General features: G+C 37.3%; 1 protein-coding gene across 1 annotated transcript in view; it reads left to right on the top strand.

The window, feature by feature from the left end:
* Positions 1 to 20,415, top strand: part of LOC137762839 (ankyrin repeat domain-containing protein 45) — a 151,529-nt gene that overhangs the window by 63,084 nt on the left and 68,030 nt on the right. The window contains exons 7-14 of the mRNA XM_068541261.1: positions 693 to 793; positions 2,213 to 2,341; positions 5,389 to 5,554; positions 7,943 to 8,059; positions 9,266 to 9,427; positions 13,924 to 14,023; positions 15,735 to 15,878; positions 18,152 to 18,320. Of these exons, the coding sequence (XP_068397362.1) occupies positions 693 to 793; positions 2,213 to 2,341; positions 5,389 to 5,554; positions 7,943 to 8,059; positions 9,266 to 9,427; positions 13,924 to 14,023; positions 15,735 to 15,878; positions 18,152 to 18,320 (1,088 nt within the window). The remainder of the gene's footprint in view (positions 1 to 692; positions 794 to 2,212; positions 2,342 to 5,388; positions 5,555 to 7,942; positions 8,060 to 9,265; positions 9,428 to 13,923; positions 14,024 to 15,734; positions 15,879 to 18,151; positions 18,321 to 20,415) is intronic.

Genomic DNA, 20,415 nt, shown 5'->3' with positions numbered 1-20,415 from the left:
AATCTGCCTGCCAATGCAGGGGACACGGGTTCGAGCCCTGGTCTGGGAAAATCCCACATGCCGCGGAGCAACTGGCCCCGTGAGCCACAATTACTGAGCCTGCGCGTCTGGAGCCTGTGCTCCGCAACAAGAGAGGCCGCGATAGTGAGAGGCCCGCGCACCGCGATGAGGAGAAGAGTGGCCCCCACTTGCCGCAACTAGAGAAAGCCCTCGCAGAGAAATGAAGACCCAACACAGCCATAGATAAATAAATAAATAAATAAATTAATTAAAAAAAAAAAAGTATTTCTGGCTTTTAAGAAAACTATAGAATATATGTTACTGTAGCTTAGGAGGAGTAATGATTAATATAAGGCATACTTTGTAGATATGAAATTTGGTTTTTCATAATTTCTCATCATCAGATCCATAGGCAAGATACCCATACAGTGATCCTAACGTGCCACTGGGTGGGCAAATGGGAGGTTGTTGAAACTTCAGTATTTTCCAAACTCACCTATGAGTGATGCCTCATTATGTGTGTCTTATACTAAGAGACAGCATTTCTAACAGCTGTCAGTTATTTATTCATGATGATATGACATTCAGAGGAAGTTTAAAATCAAATACCTAGAGAGAGGTAATATTAAATTGTTTTTAAACCATACCTTATGTCTAAATAACACATACATGTCTTTTTTTTTTTTTTTTAGGACTTCTGAGGGCATTTTTAAAGAATTCTGAAGTCATTGTCTTGACGATTCTTTCTCTTGTTGGATTTTTGATAGGACAACTGGCCTACAATTTTGTTGAGGTGACGTACATACGAAAAATTAGAGGATAGATTAAAGAACAAAGACCAAAAACAAGGTCAACTCCCATCCCCATCCCTGAATGAGTGGAATTATTTTTTTTTTATGTGAGGAGCTACTGAGAAAAATTTATCTGGTGTTAAATTTTTGAAAATGAAAAACCATCCAAGAAAGGAAACAAATTAGAGAGGCTTAAAATAAAGCAGTAATTTGGAAGTGAGTAAAATGTGATTGCATTCTTGGGTTCTTCGTCACCTGCCTTTGGTCCTTACTCTTGTTTCCTTCCCCTGTACATACGCTGGACTCTCCCCTGCTATTGTCTTCAGCACCCTCGGAGACTCTAGTTACAAAAGGCAGCAGTTACTGTCATGGTGAAGCAAGGTTACTATTTTCTAACTGCCAGATTAAATGCAAAGCGTGTATCATATGAAACATAATATAGATCCAAGAAAAACTTCATTAATTTAATTTATTGACATGATTTCAAATGTATAGCTGTGTGATCAACAACAGTTTGTCTCCACTCATTCTTTTATTTAAAAAAAAATGGAGACAATGCTTGTACCTATTTAGGATTGTAAAAGCCTTCTTGTTATTCTTCTGAAACACCACACAACTAACATCTTTTGAGTGTTAACTATGTGCCAGGCTCCCTTTTAAGTTCTTTGTTTTTTTTTAAATAAATGTATTAACTTATTATTAACTCTTGAGTTAATTCATTCATCCTCACAGCAACCCAATGGAATTAGGTACTCTGTTCCCATTTTACTGATGAGGAAACTGAGGCACAGAGATGTTAAGCAGTGAAGATTAAACTATTAATTGGGCCAAAGACTTTTAAGGAGGGAATATTTACAGCACTTCAGTTGTTGTTGTTAGTGTTTTCCATTCATCTGTGTATAACCTTCATGATTTATGTCCTATATACACGATCTGTACTATTATCTAGGTATTATTTTTCTCTACTTGACTCACTGAAAGATTTTAAAATCCTAAGCAAATATCTGTGAAATCCCAAGTATCCATGCAAAGTTCTTTTTTTCCTCTTATGCAAATTAAAATAATTATCTAACAGTCAAATAAAAAATACCTATCTGTGAACCACCTAAAATCCCCTCAGGGATCACCGATGGTGAAGTACGACTTTTGAAAATACTGATTACTTACCACAAGCAATGTTTGTGTAGCCTAAACTCACATACGTTTCTGGTGAATAGAGGACTATGCATTTAACTCATGTGGATGGTTAGTTAGATGGAGAAATCTACCACAAGACCCCCAGGACTGGCCTTGTAGATAATTTCTCATTAGTTGCAAATTGGAATGTTATAAAATTTATATTGATTGACAGAGCATCAACTTAATTTCTAATACTTCAGAATGGTAGCAAACTAACTTCTTGTTTGCCTTTGTTACTTTAGATGCACCAAGTCGTCTACCCTCTTCTAAGAACACCAAGTTTTTCACTTTATTGTTATTTTTCACCTTTAATTATATTTATGGCTGCTTTGGATGTGGACTTCTATATACTCAAGAATGTGTTTTGGCAGGTAAGAACACATTTTAAGACAAATTATGGTCCATTCTTGCTTATTCATGTTGACAGAGAATCTGTCTCTCTAGAAAGAAGATTAATAATTCATAAATCTCACATTTTTAGTTGTTTTATCCTGTTCATTCTGCAGAACCACTAATTAAAGAAGTTGAGGGGAGGGAGAAAGAATGAATATTTGCTGAGTGACCACTGGGACTAGGCACTGAGTTATTATCTCCATTTCACATATAAGCAGAGTGTAGTTCAGAGGTCACAAGACTGATAAACGGCAGAACCTGGATCCTAATCCCACCTCTGACTTCATCTCAGCTGTCTATCTGTAGATTTGTCCGTTTTCACTGCTCTGGTTGTTTTATTTATGCTTTCTCTCTCTCTTTCTTTTCTTAATCATGCTTGCCAGATTATTTTATGTTTCTTTTCAAAATATTTTATTTTCTTTGATTTTATTCTGTACTTTTTCTAACATCTTGAGCTAGGTATTAGTTGATTGACTTTTAGCTTTTTTATTTTTGCATTTTGTACATTTAAGGTTTTAAGTTTTCCTCTAACAACTCTTTTAGATTCACCTCAAATGTTTAGATTTAAGTGTTTTCATTTTTATCCCTCCTACCTAAATTTTATTATACTTTTTTCTTTGACCTGTTAATTATTTAAAAGTCGTTTTTAAATGTCCAAATACGGCTTTTAAATTATCATTTCTCTTGTCACATTGTGATCAGAGAATGTGCTTTGTATATCAACTCTTTGATTTTTGTGGAAGTATTGTTATTTTCCTAATTTTTTCCTCATTATTTAGTTACCCTTTTGTCCCAAATAATGCCTTTGCCTTAAGTCAGTTTCATCTGGTATTATTATAGTTATACTAGCTTTCTTTTGGTTAGTATTTGCCTGCTAAAAATTTTCCATTCTTTTACTTTCAAGATTTTGATGCCCTTATACTTAGATGTCTTTTTGATAATGTACAGTTGGATTTTGTTATTTTATCCAGGTTGAGAATCTCTGCTGGGCTTTTTTTGGATTTTGGGGGTAATATTTGTTGTGATTAAAAATAGATTTAGAAGGGAAGAAGATTTTAGCAGATTTGAAACACCAAGGAAGATATGTAGATGTCTTGGAAAGATGCTCAACATCTTAAATGTTATTAGGGAAATATAAATTAAAACCATACTGAGATACCACTGACATTCCTATTAGAATGGCAACAGCAGCAAAAATAACAAACCTGATTAATACCAAGTGGTGGTAAGAATGCAGAGAACCTAGAACTCTCATACATTGCTGGTGAGATTGCACAATGGTACAGTCACTTTGGGAAACAGTCTGGGAGTTTCTTTTTTTTTTTTTTTTTTAATAAATTTATTTATTTATTTATTTATTTTTGGCTGTGTTGGGTCTTCGTTTCTGTGCGAGGGCTTTCTCCAGCTGTGGCGAGCGGGGGCCACTCTTCATTGCAGTGCGCGGGCCTCTCACTGTCGCGGCCTCTCCCGTTGCGGAGCACAGGCTCCAGCCGCGCACGCTCAGTAATTGTGGCTCACGGGCCCATTTGCTCCACGGCATGTGGGATCTTCCCAGACCAGGGCTCGAACCCGTGTCCCCTGCATTGGCAGGCAGATTCTTAAACACTGCGCCACCAGGGAAGCCCAGGGAGTTTCTTATATAGTTAAATATACACTTGCCTTATGACCCAGCAATTCCACTCTTATGTATTTATCCAAGAGAAATGAAAACTTAATTTACACTAAAACCTCTGTGTGAATCTTTATGGCAGCTTTATTCATAATCTCAAAAGTCTGGGGAATTCCCTGGTGGTCCAGTGGTTAGGGCTCCGTGCTTCCACTGCAGAAGGCGTGGATTTGATCCCTGGTCAGGAAACTAAGATCCTGCAAGCTGTGCAGTGCAGCCAAAAAAGAAAGAAGAAAAAAAAAAAAAATCTCAAAAGCCTGGAAACAGCTCAAATGTTATTCAGCCAGTGATGAATAAAGAAATTGTGGCACATCTTACAATGGAATACTATTGATAGGCACAATATGGAAGAATTTCAAATGCATTATGCTAAGAGAAAGCAACCAGACTCGAAAGGGTACATATTGTATAATTCCATTCATCCATTCGTAGACCTTCCTTCTAGCAAAGGCAAAGCTATAGCTTTGGAAAACAGATCATTGTTTGCCAGAGAGTGGGAATGAGGGAAGAAATTGACTACAAAGGGACAGCATGAAAAAATTTTTTGGGGTGATGGATCTGCTTTGTGTTTTCATTGTGGTCATGTTTACATGACTGTATGCATTTGTCAAAACTCATATAACTATACATCAGAAGAGTGAATTTTACTGTATGTAAATTAAAGATAAATTTAAAAAAATCAATTGATTCAGTTTTCTTTATCCTTTTTGTTCCTTCTGCTTGTTTAAAAGTTTTGCATTCTGTTGCTGTTTTTAAGGCAGGCATTGCTGATTGCCTATTCCTTTCTTTCTCACTAACAGAGTGACTTACTGTATTTTGTATAGAATGGTAGTGGGCCTAGTGTAAAATAGTGCTACATTTCCCAGCATCCCTGACAGATGTGGTAGTGTTAGAAAACCGTTGGGCAATGAAATGTATACAAAAGTTTGCTGACCATGGCTTCTTCCAGAAAGCACTTAACAAGGGAGCCAAATCAGCTGGCATGTGCTTTTTGCCCACTGTTTTACCTTTTTTTCTGCCTGGAGCCCTGCAGATCATCACTTCAGAAACACCAGGAAATGTTTTACACAGAAGCAAGAAAAATTTGCATTCCATTTTAGAACATTTTGATGTGGAGAACTATTAAGCTGGAATAGCAACAAGAAAGATGGGTGAATTGGTCTTTTTATAGTCAGGTAGAATTTCATTTGTTTGGAAGGGATGGTTTCTTTGAGGCAGGTAAACTAGAATACCTTTTACATTTATCTTCCCGAGTAATTGTATAAAATATATAACGAGATCTGATTCTTACAAGAGTAAATGCAGTCATACCATGTTTAGGTGTTAAATCTAATACTGTGTTATGAATTTGTTTCACAGGTTGTGTTAACCGGATTAATTAGCTTCTCTATGGCATTCATCGTAATTGGATATGTGGTTCTGAAATTCAATAAAGATTCATGGGATTTGCAATCTTGCCTCCTCTTTAGCATGACCCTTGGCATTACAGATCCTGTTCATTCTGTGAATTCACTGAAAACTATTGGTATGTCAGATTTATTTCTCTCTCTTATTTTGAAGATATGAGGATAAATTATTTCCTTTTGATAATATTTTTCTTGCATGAATTGTGCATCCAGCAGAGTAGATATTTGTGCTTTTTCTCCTTGGAGATGAGCATTGATTGAAGTATGCAAAGTGAATAAGGCAACCTGGGATCTGGGATAAATAATCTCAAATAATTTTTTTCAAGAGAAAATGTTATCTTTCTAGAAGGTGATAAAAGTAAGCATTCTACTCCATTCCACTGAGTTTTAAGCCACAAGGTAGGGACTCGGCTCTACCTCTAATGGCACTTTTCCGAGGCCTAGGTACCTCTTGTTAGAACTGCCTTTATTTTGGAGCAGCTAACCTTGGGCATGTGGGAGAGGGAGTTGTAGTTTATTTAAAAGAAATGGGGTGAAAGTATATAGTCTGGCAAATATGATATTCAATAAAAGCTTATTCCCAAGAGGGTTAGGGGTTCTCACTACTTCCCATCTTATTTGGTAAAAGGTAATTGCACTCTGAAATATCCTGTTTTTTAACACAGCAGTAATTTCACTGTGAAATATCCTGTTTTATTAACACAGCAGTAAAAACATAAAATGGTTAGATGCTATGATTTCTGTTTTTGACTCAGAAATATTTAACCAATTTTAAGGTTTCAGTTATATTTAGTGGAAAAATGTTGCCTTACAACTGGGGTGGGACAACCCACCAGACAGGTGATAGTCCCATTTTTACACCCATTTATACTTACAGTTGAGAAAACATAAGAGGTATTGACACTTTTGCTGGTGATATTCTAAATTGTGCCAGATATTTCTCAGAGAGTCTGATCCTGTCCTCTTTCTCTCTTTTTTTCCCCATAGGTACAGTTTTTTCTATCTTTTCTTCATCTCTTTTTCTCTTTTAGCCATTTGTATTTGCCACTTGTTTTATTCCCTTCATTATCTTCCTGCTCCCTTTTCTGCAATCTCTTGAGCGTAAGAGGCTCTAATAAACTATAAACTTTAGTTATTGCAGTTTCCACATTCAAAATTTTTTTTCAGAAAAGGAGTAGAAGTCTTCTATCTCTTTAAAAGAAAACTAGTAAAGGTATTTGACTTAGTTGATATTTTCTTTATGTCAATAATACTAAGGTCGTGCATGGTTCTGGATTCAGTGACATCCTTACCTAGTGACATCTTTACCTAGTGACATCTTTACCTTTGTGTGAATTAGATAAAAAATGATCCTTTCTAATTGTCCTAATACATTACTTTTTTAAGGAAAAATATTTTTTGCCATATGCCTAAAATTACCATAATCATATACAAAACTGCAGTTCCTACAGTGTGACTGGTGTTTCATTTGATGTGGCACCCTTGTGCACTACAAAACCTGCACAAGCTAAGTCTGAGGTGGCCTGACCCACTGAAAAAAGTAGTGGATGTTCACATGCAAGTTAAAAGGAACTTGTCTATTCACTACCTATTTTAAAAGAATGCACAGGGCTCAAACAATTTTTACTTTAAAACAAATCTGGAATGGGAGCTTGTAAAGGAATAAAATACAAAGTTTTAGTATGACCTCAATTAAGTAAAAGGAATTATATGCTTTGAAAAAGACTTCAACATTCAAATGGTTTTATCTGGGTCGTGGAATTACAGATGATTTTTGTTTCATTCTTTCCTTTTCCAAATTTTACAGTGAATTAGTGAATATAAGTTAGTTCACATTAAGCCAATAAAAAATGTGGGGAGTAATTCTTGTGGTGTTTTACTATTAAAAATAACTATACATCAAATTCAAAACTTCATACAACAAACATTATGCTTTACTTGCTCCTGGTTGACTCACTGAATCTGAGGGAAGAATTAAAGCGTTTCTTGACCAGCTAAGTCAGATGTGCTAATAATAATCTTCCAACCTGTGTAACCAGTATTTTTTGTCTTCTGTCATAGTCAAAGTTAGTAACAAGTAGTAATATAAGATGATTATAACTTACCTTGCCTTTTATTTTCAGTTCTCTTGGGTATATGTCTAGGAGTAGAATTACTAGCTCATATTTTGTACTTATTTCTAAAATGTGATTCTTTGGAGTCTAACGATTCATATTTATTCAAGCTAAATGTAGTGACCTGAGAAGTGTTTTGTCTCATTGTGAAGCTCTATCATACTTTGAGGCAATGGACACTTCAAGAAGTGCTATTGCCATGTTCCTTTGCCATTGGAGATATAGAAGGCATAATGGAAAAATTAAAAAATGATCGTGATTGTCATATGGTCCCATCCCATTATGATCTCCTTTTTTTCTAGCATATTCCTTCTCTTCTATTTTTGTGTTTCCTGTGAAAGAGCATCATTTTCATGTATTATATTAAATTATATTTTATATTTCCTTTTCCAGGCATTTCTAAAATGTATACTGATATCATTAGAGGAGAATCAATGATTATCTGTGGCTTCACATCCATTTTTTTTGGAGTTTTTCGGAGCAACATACTTAGCATTTCCAATTTTAGGGGTAAGAGCATTATTTTCTCTGTATATTTTCTAAAATCATTCTTATATGGTACATTTCAATTCATACTGAAATTAAAATATATTCAAGATGTCTTAACTTTACTGCTTTCCCTATACTTTACTCATGGACCAATTAAAATAGTATATCAGGTAACAAGAAAATAATTACCATCTATGTGTTTTCTCAGAGATTATGGGTGAAAAATTGTTAAAGAAATGATTTCATCTCCCCCAGTATGCATGCACACACACACACACACACACACACACACACACACAATTGTGTCATCTAGCTTAGATTTACTCCTTTCCTAGACCAATATGGATCTCAATGAGTGCATGTTAAGAACTGGCTTGGTCCTGGATTTGAGTCTGAGGGTGAAAGCAGAATGGTTCAAGCAGTTCTGGAGAGTCAGGTCCTAGAAGTGATAATAGTCAGACTCATGTGGTTAAAGTTTGCTGGGATGTGGACTAGGTTGATATCCTGGGTTTCCAGATGTGGTACTAAGGAGAGAAGAAAGGAGGGAAAATCACAGCATGAAGAGGGAAAATGTGTCTTCCTGATACATTTATGAAATACTAGTAGGAGGAGAGAGGTGCTACAAGGAGAAAGAAATTTTGGTAATAGAGGTTTGCAGTGCTTCTCAGTGGGGGAGCTAAAGGCATTTGGGGTGGAACAATCTTTGTTATTTAGGACTACCCTCAGCTTTGTCTGGTATCTGCTCACTAACTGCCACTATTGCCCCCAGTTACTGTGACAATGGAAAAATTTCCTTCTCCATTTCCCAAATATCCCCTGGGATGGAGGCAGGAGTCACAAATAGACTGCAGGTTGGTGGGGATCCTGGACGTGGTGTGCTTGACCCTGCCACAGTTTGTAAAAAAAAATTGAATTTGAATGTCTTTTGGTTGATCATTCACTGTCCAGCTTGTCATAGCTTTTTCACATTTATGCTCCTTGCCTGACTCCTGAGGGCATTTGAGTCTGCTGTCCCCAGGTAAGCAAACCTCAAGCTGCAGACTGTAAGGGAAATATATCCCCAGAAAGCCTCTTTTGCCAGGCTTCCATGGGAAACTCCCATCTGCTGAAGAACAAGGTCCCCACTCAGAATCTCAAGAGCAAACCAAAGTGCATAGACCCAAATGCCATTAATGAAAGAAAAAATATTATAGCTCAACTTTTTTTTTTCTTATTTTCTTTTTCTAGAGTTACATGTAATCATGGGCCTCAGCTTGGACATCTTGGGAAGCATAATATGTGGATATTGGTGTGCAAGGATCATTCAGTTTATATTGACTGACCTGTTTAGCAATACACTGACCAATATCGTTCTTTGTATCTCAATGGTGTACTTGACTTTCTACATTGGTAAGGAAGAAACAAATATGAAAAATGCCGTCCTTAAAGTGAACTTTATGCATTTAAAGTTTTTCTTCTTCTTGAATCCAGTTGCTTCTTCCCAACCGCTTTCCCCTTGATGTGGCTTCTCTGTGTGTCTTGTCATATTATCTTGCTGCCACCTCTAGCTCTTTCCTGGTCTCTCTTAACATCCCCTCAATTTCAACTCCATGTCCCTTCCCTTTGCATTCCTCCTCCATGTGGTAACTCTCTTACTCTTTTTTAACTCCACCCTTTGATCTTACATTTATTCACTGGCAGTCCCCTGGAAGAGGAATCAGACCGGAGCTGATTTCTGCTCTGACCCTTAGCAACCCATCTCTAAAATGAGAAGGGTGGGAGACATGCTCCTGAGGTCTTTTTCCAGCTCAACAGTACCCATTCAATGGGTACCAAACTGAGGGGACTGTAGAAATGGCAGCCCTTACCTGAGGCTGGGAGGTAGGAAACAGAGAAATCAGGTATATCTACATCTGGGAGAGAAGCAGGAGAGTGGAATGATCGCAGGAGTCAGAGTGCCTAGCACTGGTAGACCTTTAACAGTCATTTCCTAGTTGAGTCCAGTGAGATTGGGAGCTAAAGTTTTTACCCCCCTGATTGGGGTAACCAGTCCCCCAAAGCCGTAGTAACCGTGGTAAAAACATGGCCCAATTCTGCTTCTGCTCTTACCTCACACAGTGGAGCAACTTCCATCCATGAAAGCCCTCAGGTATCAGGAGGTTAATTACTCCTCTTTTCACCTCCAGTGACCAAACAGAACTGCTTCCTCTACAGATAAATTGCTACCTATTGTTGCTCACTACCCCAAATCAGTAAAATACAGAAAACATTCACTGAAGAGTCATTTCTTTCAACTTTCTTCATTTTTCCCCTCCCTCATGTACCTATTATGAATGCCTTAAGTGTCCGAAGAAAAAAAATTAATTTAATATTTCCTTTTTTTCCCATTAGATCCTAAGTTCCTTGAGGTGGAGGCTCTTATTCATCTGTATATTTATTCTGTTGTCTGTGTCCCCCAGCCAAGCCCAATGCTTGCCATATGCCCAACAGTAAATTAACACATGTTGGTTGAATAAACTGTTAGTCCTTAGAGAGCTCGGAAGTTAGGCAGAGCTAACTTGAAATCCAATCTTTATAATTTATTAGCTCGGTAACCTTGGAGTATTACTTAACCTCTCTAAGCTTTAGTTAGTTTCCTCATCTCTAAAAGTGATATAACCTAATTTAGAGGGGCGTTACAGGCACTAGTGAGGTAACTTGTGTTGGGTGACTCCCTCATGCTGGTGTCCTGGAGGTAGCTCTTGCTGGCTCATGAGAGCTGATGGTCCACATCTCTTCCCAGCGCTCTATTCAAGTGACATAATGTTGGTAGCTTGAAATTGGCCATAGTGGGACCATGGAAATTGGCATTCACTACCAACCGGGGCTTTTTTTTTTTTTTTTTTTTACCCCCCAGATTGCCACTTTTAAACATTTACCAGCATACCACTGGGCTCAAGGTAGGGCAGCCAATAAATGTTGGTTCCTTTCCCCTTTCCTCCTAATTCATGGAGGTGCTCCCAGTCTGTGCTTGGGAGGTCTGGAATAGATTCTCCCTCGCAGCCCTCAGAAGGAATCACTACTGCAAAGCCTTGGTCTTGGAAATCTAGCCTCCAGACTATGAGACACTAAATTCCTGTTGTTTATGACACTTAGTTTGTGGCCCTCTGTTACAACAGCCCCAGGAAATGAATATCCCTCCCTCATCCATTACACTTTCCTCTGCTTCAGGAATTAAAAACAATTTCGGGCAGTTCTTTCCTCTTATACTTAATCAGATCCTGACAACAAAAGTCAGCAATAGACAGTTATAAGGAGAAGTTCCATTGCCAGAAAGATAAACATAGGTAAAATTTTCATTTACACATTCTCTAATGTTACACTTCTGTCATGTTATCTAATTTTATTTTTTTCCTTCATTAATGAACACACTGTTAACTGGCTTAAATCCAGGGAGTGTCTGATTGAGGTTAGAGAGTCACCTCTTTGAGCACATTTTTGTCTCTACTGTATTAAATTCACAATACTTGGGCTTTTAGAAATCACTTGTATCAACACATTCATTCTTTTTCATAAAATAAAATAGTCAAGATATTGCACAGACATTGCCGCACAGAAAAAAGACATATTGAAGCATTGTTGGTTGACAGGTAGTACAGCTAGAAATATTAATATATCAGCCCATGGAAGAAAATGTGAATTTAGTGTATAAAAGGCAGTGTATAATTCATGAAAGATGGTGGGTTATATAAAAGTCTAGCCCAGAGGTACAGCAAGAGAGGTGGTGGGAGAGGTCTGTCCTAGCAGAAGGAATATTTTATCCAGTGACATTGGTCAGAATTTCTGGTGAATGGAGATAATAAAAAGTAGACAGCTTTTAGTCAGTTTTATTGTTTTAAAACTCTCTACAAACAATGCATTCCTTTCTTACCTGTGCCAGGGCTGATTGCTCTCACTCTTTCTTGTTATGTCATTGGTCTAGGCTATAAATGTCAAAGGGCTTCAGTCATCACCCAAATATTTTCTAGTTAGGAAATGTCCATTCCTGAATCCTGTTGTTTTTTGTAGACAGAATCCCTTTGATTCTCCTAGTAGGAGGACCTTCACTTTTTCTCAGCCAGAGAAGGAGGGAGAGAGAGTTTGATGGAGAGAGCCACTTTCCTGTGGCATCACTTTTCTGTGATGGTTTCTTTCCATTGAATCAGAAAAATTTTACAACTCTGTTTTTAACTACTTGGGTTTATGCTGATGAAAATTACTTCCTTTATTACATGTTCTATGACTTTTTTCCCCCTTCTTGAACATTTAAAACACCATTTAATGTAATAGCGTTTGTAATTTTTAAAAGACTTTGTTTTTCTAATTATAAAAGTAATACATGTTCATGTAGAGTTTTGGAAAAATTCCGAAAAGTCAAAGAAGAAATCACCTATAAACCTATGTCATAAATTTAACCACTGATACATTTTGTTAAATGTACTCAATCTTTAAAAAATACATATAAATGTACATACATGTATTAATGTATGCATTCACACCATATGTTCTTGTAACATTGGGATTATACTAAATAATATCAGTTTTAAAATAAAGTTATTTAATGGTTTCCTCATAGCAAATATTGTCTCTAAGTAGTGACTGTTACTAAAAAAGACTATAAGCTTTAAAATCCCATACTACGAGTCACAGGGAATTGGAAATAATACTTTAAGAAACAGTTTCCCTATTATCACAGTTCCCAGTACCACTGGTTTTATTGCCATTTGTTATTTATATTAAATTCAGTTAAATAAGTAGGTTAAAAGAACTCTAAAGTGGATTTAAGTGATTAGATAAACCAAAAGAATAATAAAATCCTCTTCAAATGAATAAATAGTATAAATTTACTAAGCAGTAAGGTGAACATATAAAAATAATTAATAGCGTAATAATAATGATGATCATTTATTCCTTGTTCTAAAAGTGTGCCAAGCACTTTTCATGTTATCTAATTTTATCCTCACAACAACTCTGTGAGGCATTATTCTTTTACACCCATTTTACAGATGCAGGGGCACTAATAGAGAAAGGGGAGGTCACATTCCCAGGGCAACTAGCTCTGCCTTGCTCCAAAGGGCTTCCACTCCTACCTTGCACGTACTTTCCCTTCCGTCTGACATTTATAATCTGCTATTTGAAGGTTCTGCAGCTAGGACTGTTGGTATTTATGGTGTTCAAACGTTCTTCATAGTTGGTTTACCTGCCTCAGACTACATTTACACATTTGTTTAGAGCCCAGAGAATTACAGTTTTAGGGGAGCCTGTATCATGCAAAAGAACCGTAGGCTTCAGGACCTGCAGTCACCAAGGAAGCACTGAGCTTGGACCACAACCCCTAGGACATGCAGCACAGTGTCCTTGAGGTGCTGGGCAGAGGTTGTTAAACTTACTTTTCATTAGCTCTATCCTCAAGAATGGTCTATGGCAGGGGTTGGCAAACTATAGCCTGTGGGCCAAATATGCCTATTTTTTGTATAGCCCATGAGCTAAGAATGGTTTTTACATTTTAAAATGGTTTAAAAAAACCCCCAAAGAAGAATATTTTGCAGCATGCAAAAATTATGTGCAATTCAAATTTCAGTGTCTATTATTTATTGGGCACTCATTAGTTATGTATCATCTACGGCTGCTTATGCACTAGAACAGCTGAGTTGAGTAGTTAACTGAGTAGCGACTGGGACCATATGGTCCACAAAGACTAAATATTTGCCATATGATCCTTAACAGAAAAAGTTTGTCAACCCCTGATCCTAAGGATTAGGCCAATCCCTTTAAGCAACTTTCCAAGAAATACTACTACCCTTTTAAGTTTCCCAGCAATTCTTCACTGAAGATAAAGTAGCTCAGATTTGAATGCAACTAATTTTATTCATTTTTTTTCTCCCCAGTGGAATTTTTGGGAATGTCAGGTATGGTTGCTTTAGTCGCTGTAGGACTAAATTTAGATTCCTTAAGCTTTAAACCGAGGATCGAGTTAATAATTACTAAGTAAGTCTATTGTGTACTTTATATAGATCTCATAGAAATTAAGTGCTTAAGTGGTCCTGCCTTCATGAACACTAATAAAATTTTTTTATAACTTTTTTCTATGTTTTAATTTTTAATTTTACTGCCAATTATATTTGAAAAGAACTTAAGCTACCAACAATTATTAACATTAATTGGTATTCCTATTATGAATAATGTATCAGTGGCTCAGAGATCATAGTACTTTCCATACATAACTCTTTGATAAAAAATTTACTTTGAATTGTGGGAAGTTTAAAAAATACTTTATTCCTTTGTTTCCTTCATAACTTACCTGAATGACAGTATCCAAGTATGGGAAGAGCTGGAAAAGAAAGGTAGCAGAAAGATGCAACACCAGCACACTCTTGTCTAGCCTTTACATCTGGTGTCATATGGACATCTGTGGACAGAGGGAAAGCCATTTGTCTTTTCAGACAAATGAGTTAGCCGTTCTATGAGCGACTACGCTAAATTATAGAATTGTTTCAGAATTATCTCACACCAAATCATAGTCTAGTGTAGAAATTCTCATATCGGATGAAAGCAAATGTTGAAATGAGAAAAATAAGCATTATCCTGAGTTTTCCCATGAAGATTCATTGCTTTAATATAAAGGACTATTCTTTGTTCTGAAATTATGTTCTTCCTACTTTTTTGGTGTTTAATATGTAATTTCTCTCATGAAATTCCACTCATAGAAGATGGTACTTTTTTTTTTTTTAACTCTACTTGGCAAAATTTTTAAAAAAATGGCACCTGTAACTTATTCTAGTTTTGTGTATATGTGAATGATACTTTACCGGTTTTTAAAAGCCAGAAGCTTAGGAATAACTAGTTCTTGGAACACATACTTTTTGTCTGTATTTGGACAGTTTTCTGAGCTCAGTCATGCTGTCTGTCAGCATCATTATAAATTACTCATTCTATTCATTCAATTGTTTATTCTTTTAGCTATTCAACCAATCCTTTCTTAATATCTCCTGTGGCCTGGACATTGTATCCTAGGTTTGGGGATATGAAAATAAGTCCCTTCTCAGAAGACACTCATGTTAAGTGGTGGACATGTTTATGTAAGAAACTAATAATAAGTGTAAATAATTATATGTTTACTGGGATCTTACTATATGTAAGGCATTTTTTAAGGTCCTGTGGAGACATTTTAAAAAGTATTCTACTCAGTCAGTTATTCCATCATTTCTGACTTTTTATAAAACTAAGCTTTGGGGTTTGAGGTCCCACTCATACCGTTTTCTTCTAGGAGTTCTGAATCAATTGAATCAAGAGACAGGGATCGGATAGAGAATTGGACTATCTGCTTGATTGGAGTAATGCTGTATCAGAGAACATGGTTTATATCTGTAGCTAAAATGAGGCTTCCTAATGCTTCCTTCCCAGTGTAGATCTTGAGACCTACCTATAGGGAGACTGGTTTGTGGGACAGACACAGTCACCCAGTCCTCTGAAAGGGAAGGTCTGAATAGAGGGGACTAAGAAGAGACAGGACTTGAGATCTGCTCATGGAAGTCAGACCTGGCCCAGACCCAGATGTGTTACCACATGGAATCAGAACAGCTCCATGCCCTAAGCACTGTGCTCTGGTCTTGCATTAGGAATCTCTGGGGGTGAGGCTAGACGTGTAGATTTAAAAAACACATCCCTTAAAATGTGATTTCCTTTCCATTTATCCTAGGTTTCTAATAATGTTTTCATGTGTATACCAACATTTAATATACACTTTCTTTGGCATTGTCATTGGATGTGGAGAAATCAAGTATTTTCAGTTTCACACTTTAGTTTTCATGTTCATCTTATTTGCAACAGTGAATTTTGTAAGGTAAGAATTATAATTTAAAGTTTGCTTATTAGACTTAGGTTCTCAAGCCCAGAATTAGAATTGAGAAGAAGTGGGTTATAGCAAGAAGAGCTGTGGACATGCAGTCAGGAAACCTGTATTGTTGTCAAGGTCCTGACAATAGCTTGCTGCACAACTGAGGGAAAGTCTGTTTACTCTTCAAGCTTTCATTGTAAAATGAGAAGGCGCAGAACAACAGCATCAGCATAACCCATGAGCTTGACAGAAATGCAAATTCACGGGCCCATCCCATTTTACTGAATTGAATCTCTGAAGTTGAGATCCAGGAAACTGTTTCAACATGCTTGTTAAAGTCTGAGCACCACTGGACCAGATTAATAGCTCCTAACATTTTGTTGACTTTCATCATCATTTATTATCATCATAACTATGATAAAGCCATTTGTTAAACATTAACCATGTACACTATGCCATTAGTATTAATGCAACCCTATGCGGTAGGTGTTACTGCATCATTTCACAGAGGAAGCCCCAGAGAGGTTAAAAACTTGCCCGGAGTCACCCAGATTGTGAGGACAGAGTTGGGATTTAAACTTGACTCCCAAGAGCGTGCTATTTCTAGAATGACATTGCCCACACGTGGCAGTTGTGTCTTCCATAAGAATTCGTGACAGGGTCTCTGAAAGTATTGTCATTTCCACTCAGGTTAAGCCTGGCTGAGTGAGCTTACTTTATAAGATGTTCTCATGAAACATTGCTTTTGCTGACTCTGAAGGCACTGCAGGCAACTCGGATAGGCACTGTCACACAGAAGGGTGGGTGTACAATTTATGTTTCTTTCCACCATGGGAGCACAATTGCAAGGTGAGGTTGGTCTCAGTGTACGCAGAAAGATACATGGCTTTTTGCACAGATCCATTATCTCATTTCATCTGCATAATGACACTGGGAGATAAGAATTATTATCTCCATTTTATAGATAAAATAACTGTCCAAGGGACTTCGCTGGTGGTACAGTGGGTAAGACTCCGCACTCCCAGTGCAGGAGGCTGGGGTTCCATGACTTTCCGTAAGAGACTTGTTGAGAAAAATGTTTCAGAGACGATGAGCCAAACAAAGGCCTGGACATCATAATCATTGCTAACGTGTGTTAAGTGCTGACCACATTCTAAACATCATGCTAAGCCCTGTGAATTTTATTTATAGCCCTCATTTTATTGAATCTTCATAAGAGTCCTTTGAGGCAAGTTCAATGACTATTATTTCTCCATTTTGCAGATGAAGAAATTGAAGCTTGGAGAGGTTAAATAACTTGCCTAAGGTTACACAGTAAAAGACATCTAAATTTGAACCCAGGTAGACTGACTCCAGAGCCTTTGCTATACTGCCTCCCTGTTTTTGATATCAGGAAATGACATAAATTGTTCTATTTTGGCTGGAGTCAGTGGTATTTTAGAGAAAGATCATTTAGTAAGGCTGAAAAGGTTGATAAGAATTACTTTGCAAAAGGCTTTAAATGCAAGGTGGAGGAGTTTGCCCAAATTAATTATATATATTATAGATGGCAAATTGTAGATTTTCTGTTTCTCAATGACAGGAATTCCCTAAATTGTCATATGAATTTCCCGGTTAAGTGACTGATACACAGTATCTTTTTTGAGGCTGAGAACATGTCAATTATATTTCTGCTGAAATTTCACTTGAAGGACAGTACTGATATTTTTTTGGTGCAAGTCTGCTATAGATAGAATCTAGATTTTGGCATAGGGTCCTATAGCAAAATGATCTGTAGAGAAAGGAGGCACAAGTTGAAATTATTTACGTGGCGTTTAGTGTATGATTCTTGTGGAAGCTCAAGAAAAATTTGGTTGAGCTAAATTTATTAAAGTGTCTACAGTAATTTTACTTTTTCGGCATGATCTACAAGGTCCTTGTGGTCTAATTTCTGCATCTAGTCATGGCCTTCCAGGGAGCTTGTTAATGTTATTTGAAGAAGTTTCCCTGCAGGAATTTACTACGAAGATCCTAAACACTACACCCTAGTGTTAATGATAATTTCTTATATTTGTATAGAATTTCCAGCATTATTTTTCAAGATCTGAGTGTTATATGCGAAATTTAGATCGTAGGTTTGGTTAGTCTCAGAAAGTTTGAACAACCTATCAATAAACTAGATCGTCTTCTCTTTTCTGAAAAAATTGTACATGAAATTTAGTATTTACTAGCTAGTATCATCCATAAATAACATTAATACATAAGATGCGATATAAAAATAAATGTTTTTCTCTCCACAGGTTACTTACTGTTGTATTAGTGAGCCCTATTCTGAGGCATTCAAATTATGAGTATAATTGGAGATGGGGAATTGTTATAGCATGGTCTGGAATTAAAGGAGTTTTTAGCTTACTCTTGGCTCCTGATATTCATAATCTGGCTGAACAAAAAGTAGAGTCACCACAGCTGGTAAGAAAAATCATATCCCATGATTATTCATATTTACTCATTTTAGTTTTGTGGCACTTGTCATAGTACCCAATAATAAAGCTAACCATTTAAAAAATTAGGTTTGAATGCAGTCTTCTAAGTAGGAAGGAACTTTTGGGGGAAAGTTTATTTATGTTGACAGTGTGAAAGGGACCAAAAATCAAATAACAGTTCCAGATGTGGGAGTTGGGTGCACTTGGGATTGAACCCTGGCTGCACCATTCACAGGCTGAGTGGCCTTGGGTAAGTTCCCCAGACTTGTGGCACTTCAGTTTCCAGTGGAGGATCGAAATGATGCTTAGCAAAGTACCTGACACTTAGTAAATGTTCAACATATGTTGTTGAATGTATAAATGCTGTTTTTCAAGAGCTGTCAGAAGGTATGAAAAAAATAATTCCTTATCTAGAGCATTCCAATTCCTATAGCTATTAGAGCAAAAACTGAAATGCTCATTAAATATGCTAAGGAAAGAAAGATTTTGTAAATTTTCAAATTAAGGATCTAGTCATATTTATGTCTTTTAGGGCTAAATAAAAAATTAATTTCTTGAAAAATTTTGGCTGAAGACTATATTATACATAGTGAAAGACAAATCTCGGTTTCCTTTCTACTCTCTCTCAAAGCCTTTTCCCCATGGGCCAGCCAGTGGATTTCTGGGCAGTCTGGTGGTGGCAGCATTGGTGAGACTCCAGGGAAGGTCCAGAGAGCCCAGAGCATCTGTGGACAGCATGAGGGTAACTCGTCATTCGTGACAGTACTCTGTGAGCTAGCTGGAGAAGTTGTGAGAAGTTTCTAGAAATCCCCAGGACACCCCCACCACTTCCCAGTCAGATGAACCCCAAACCTGCTCCTGGGAGGGAGAACACTTGAATAATGTAAATTAAGAACATTACCCACCTCCCAAGGAACTTTAATCTGGAGGTAGATGTACAGAGTTTCTTGATAGTATCCAACTTCAAGTTCAGAATTTTCTCTTCTTTGCTATTTTACTCCTGTCCTAGAAGACCCTAGGAGCCCAGTATTTTTCAGATATCTTTGTTGGGGGGAGCAACTATCACCCTCTCTATCTTGTATGTAGGGAAACCAAAATAAAGAGAATAGCATGTTAGTGAAAGAACTCAGGCACCCTAACTCCCCAAAGAGAAAGAGTTTATTTTTTTTAATTTATTTTTATTTTTTAAGAAATTCATGTTCTTTTATTTATTTATTTATTTTATTTATGACTGTGTTGAGTCTTCGTTTCTGTGCGAGGGCTTTCTCCAGTTGCGGCAAGTGGGGACCACTCTTCATCGCGGTGCGCGGGCCTCTCACCATCGCGGCCTCTCTTGTTGCGGAGCACAGGCTCCAGATGCGCAGGCTCAGTAGTTGTGGCTCACGGGCCCAGTTGCTCCGTGGCATGTGGGATCTTCCCAGACCAGGGCTCGAACCCGTGTCCCCTGCATTGGCAGGCAGATTCTCAACCACTGCGCCACCAGGGAAGCCCGAAAGAGTTTATTTTTAATGTTGCTTTTTAAAAAGTGGAGTATCATAGTCCTCACCATCTTTCCTGAGGATTTACACTTCATATCTGTGGGCATGGTCTGGGCATTAATTTGGAGTTCAAACACACCTGTGGTTTTGCAGGGACTTTGGGTCCTTCCATGTTCCAGAGGAAAAGAATAATGAGCTCCTTCAGTTTTCTTTTGTGCAAGGAATTGGCCTAAAACCAAGTCAAAGAAATGTTAACTAACATTTGAGTATCATTTTTCAGTGTTTCCCAAATCTGTTTGATGTTAAGAATCCCTTTGATGCCACCCCAGACCTACAGAATCAGAATCTGCAGGGAATAAGCCTGGGAGTCAGTATCTTTAAGAAGCATTTCAGGTGCTTATTGTGATCAGTCATTTGGGAAATACTCTCTGAAGACATACTGCTATTAACTCCATTTTTCAGTAAAGGACATTGAGACTCAGAGTGGTAAACTGGCCTCAAATTACATGGCTAGTAAATGGCAGAGCCAAGACCTACAAATGTGGTTCTGCTTCTGCCTCTGCACGGTGCCTCTCCTGACCCCAGCGCAGTTCCTGTCTGCTT

This window comes from Eschrichtius robustus, chromosome 3, assembly GCF_028021215.1.
Source record: "Eschrichtius robustus isolate mEscRob2 chromosome 3, mEscRob2.pri, whole genome shotgun sequence".
Taxonomy (NCBI): domain Eukaryota; kingdom Metazoa; phylum Chordata; class Mammalia; order Artiodactyla; family Eschrichtiidae; genus Eschrichtius; species Eschrichtius robustus.
This window is presented reverse-complemented; position numbering and strand designations above follow the sequence as displayed.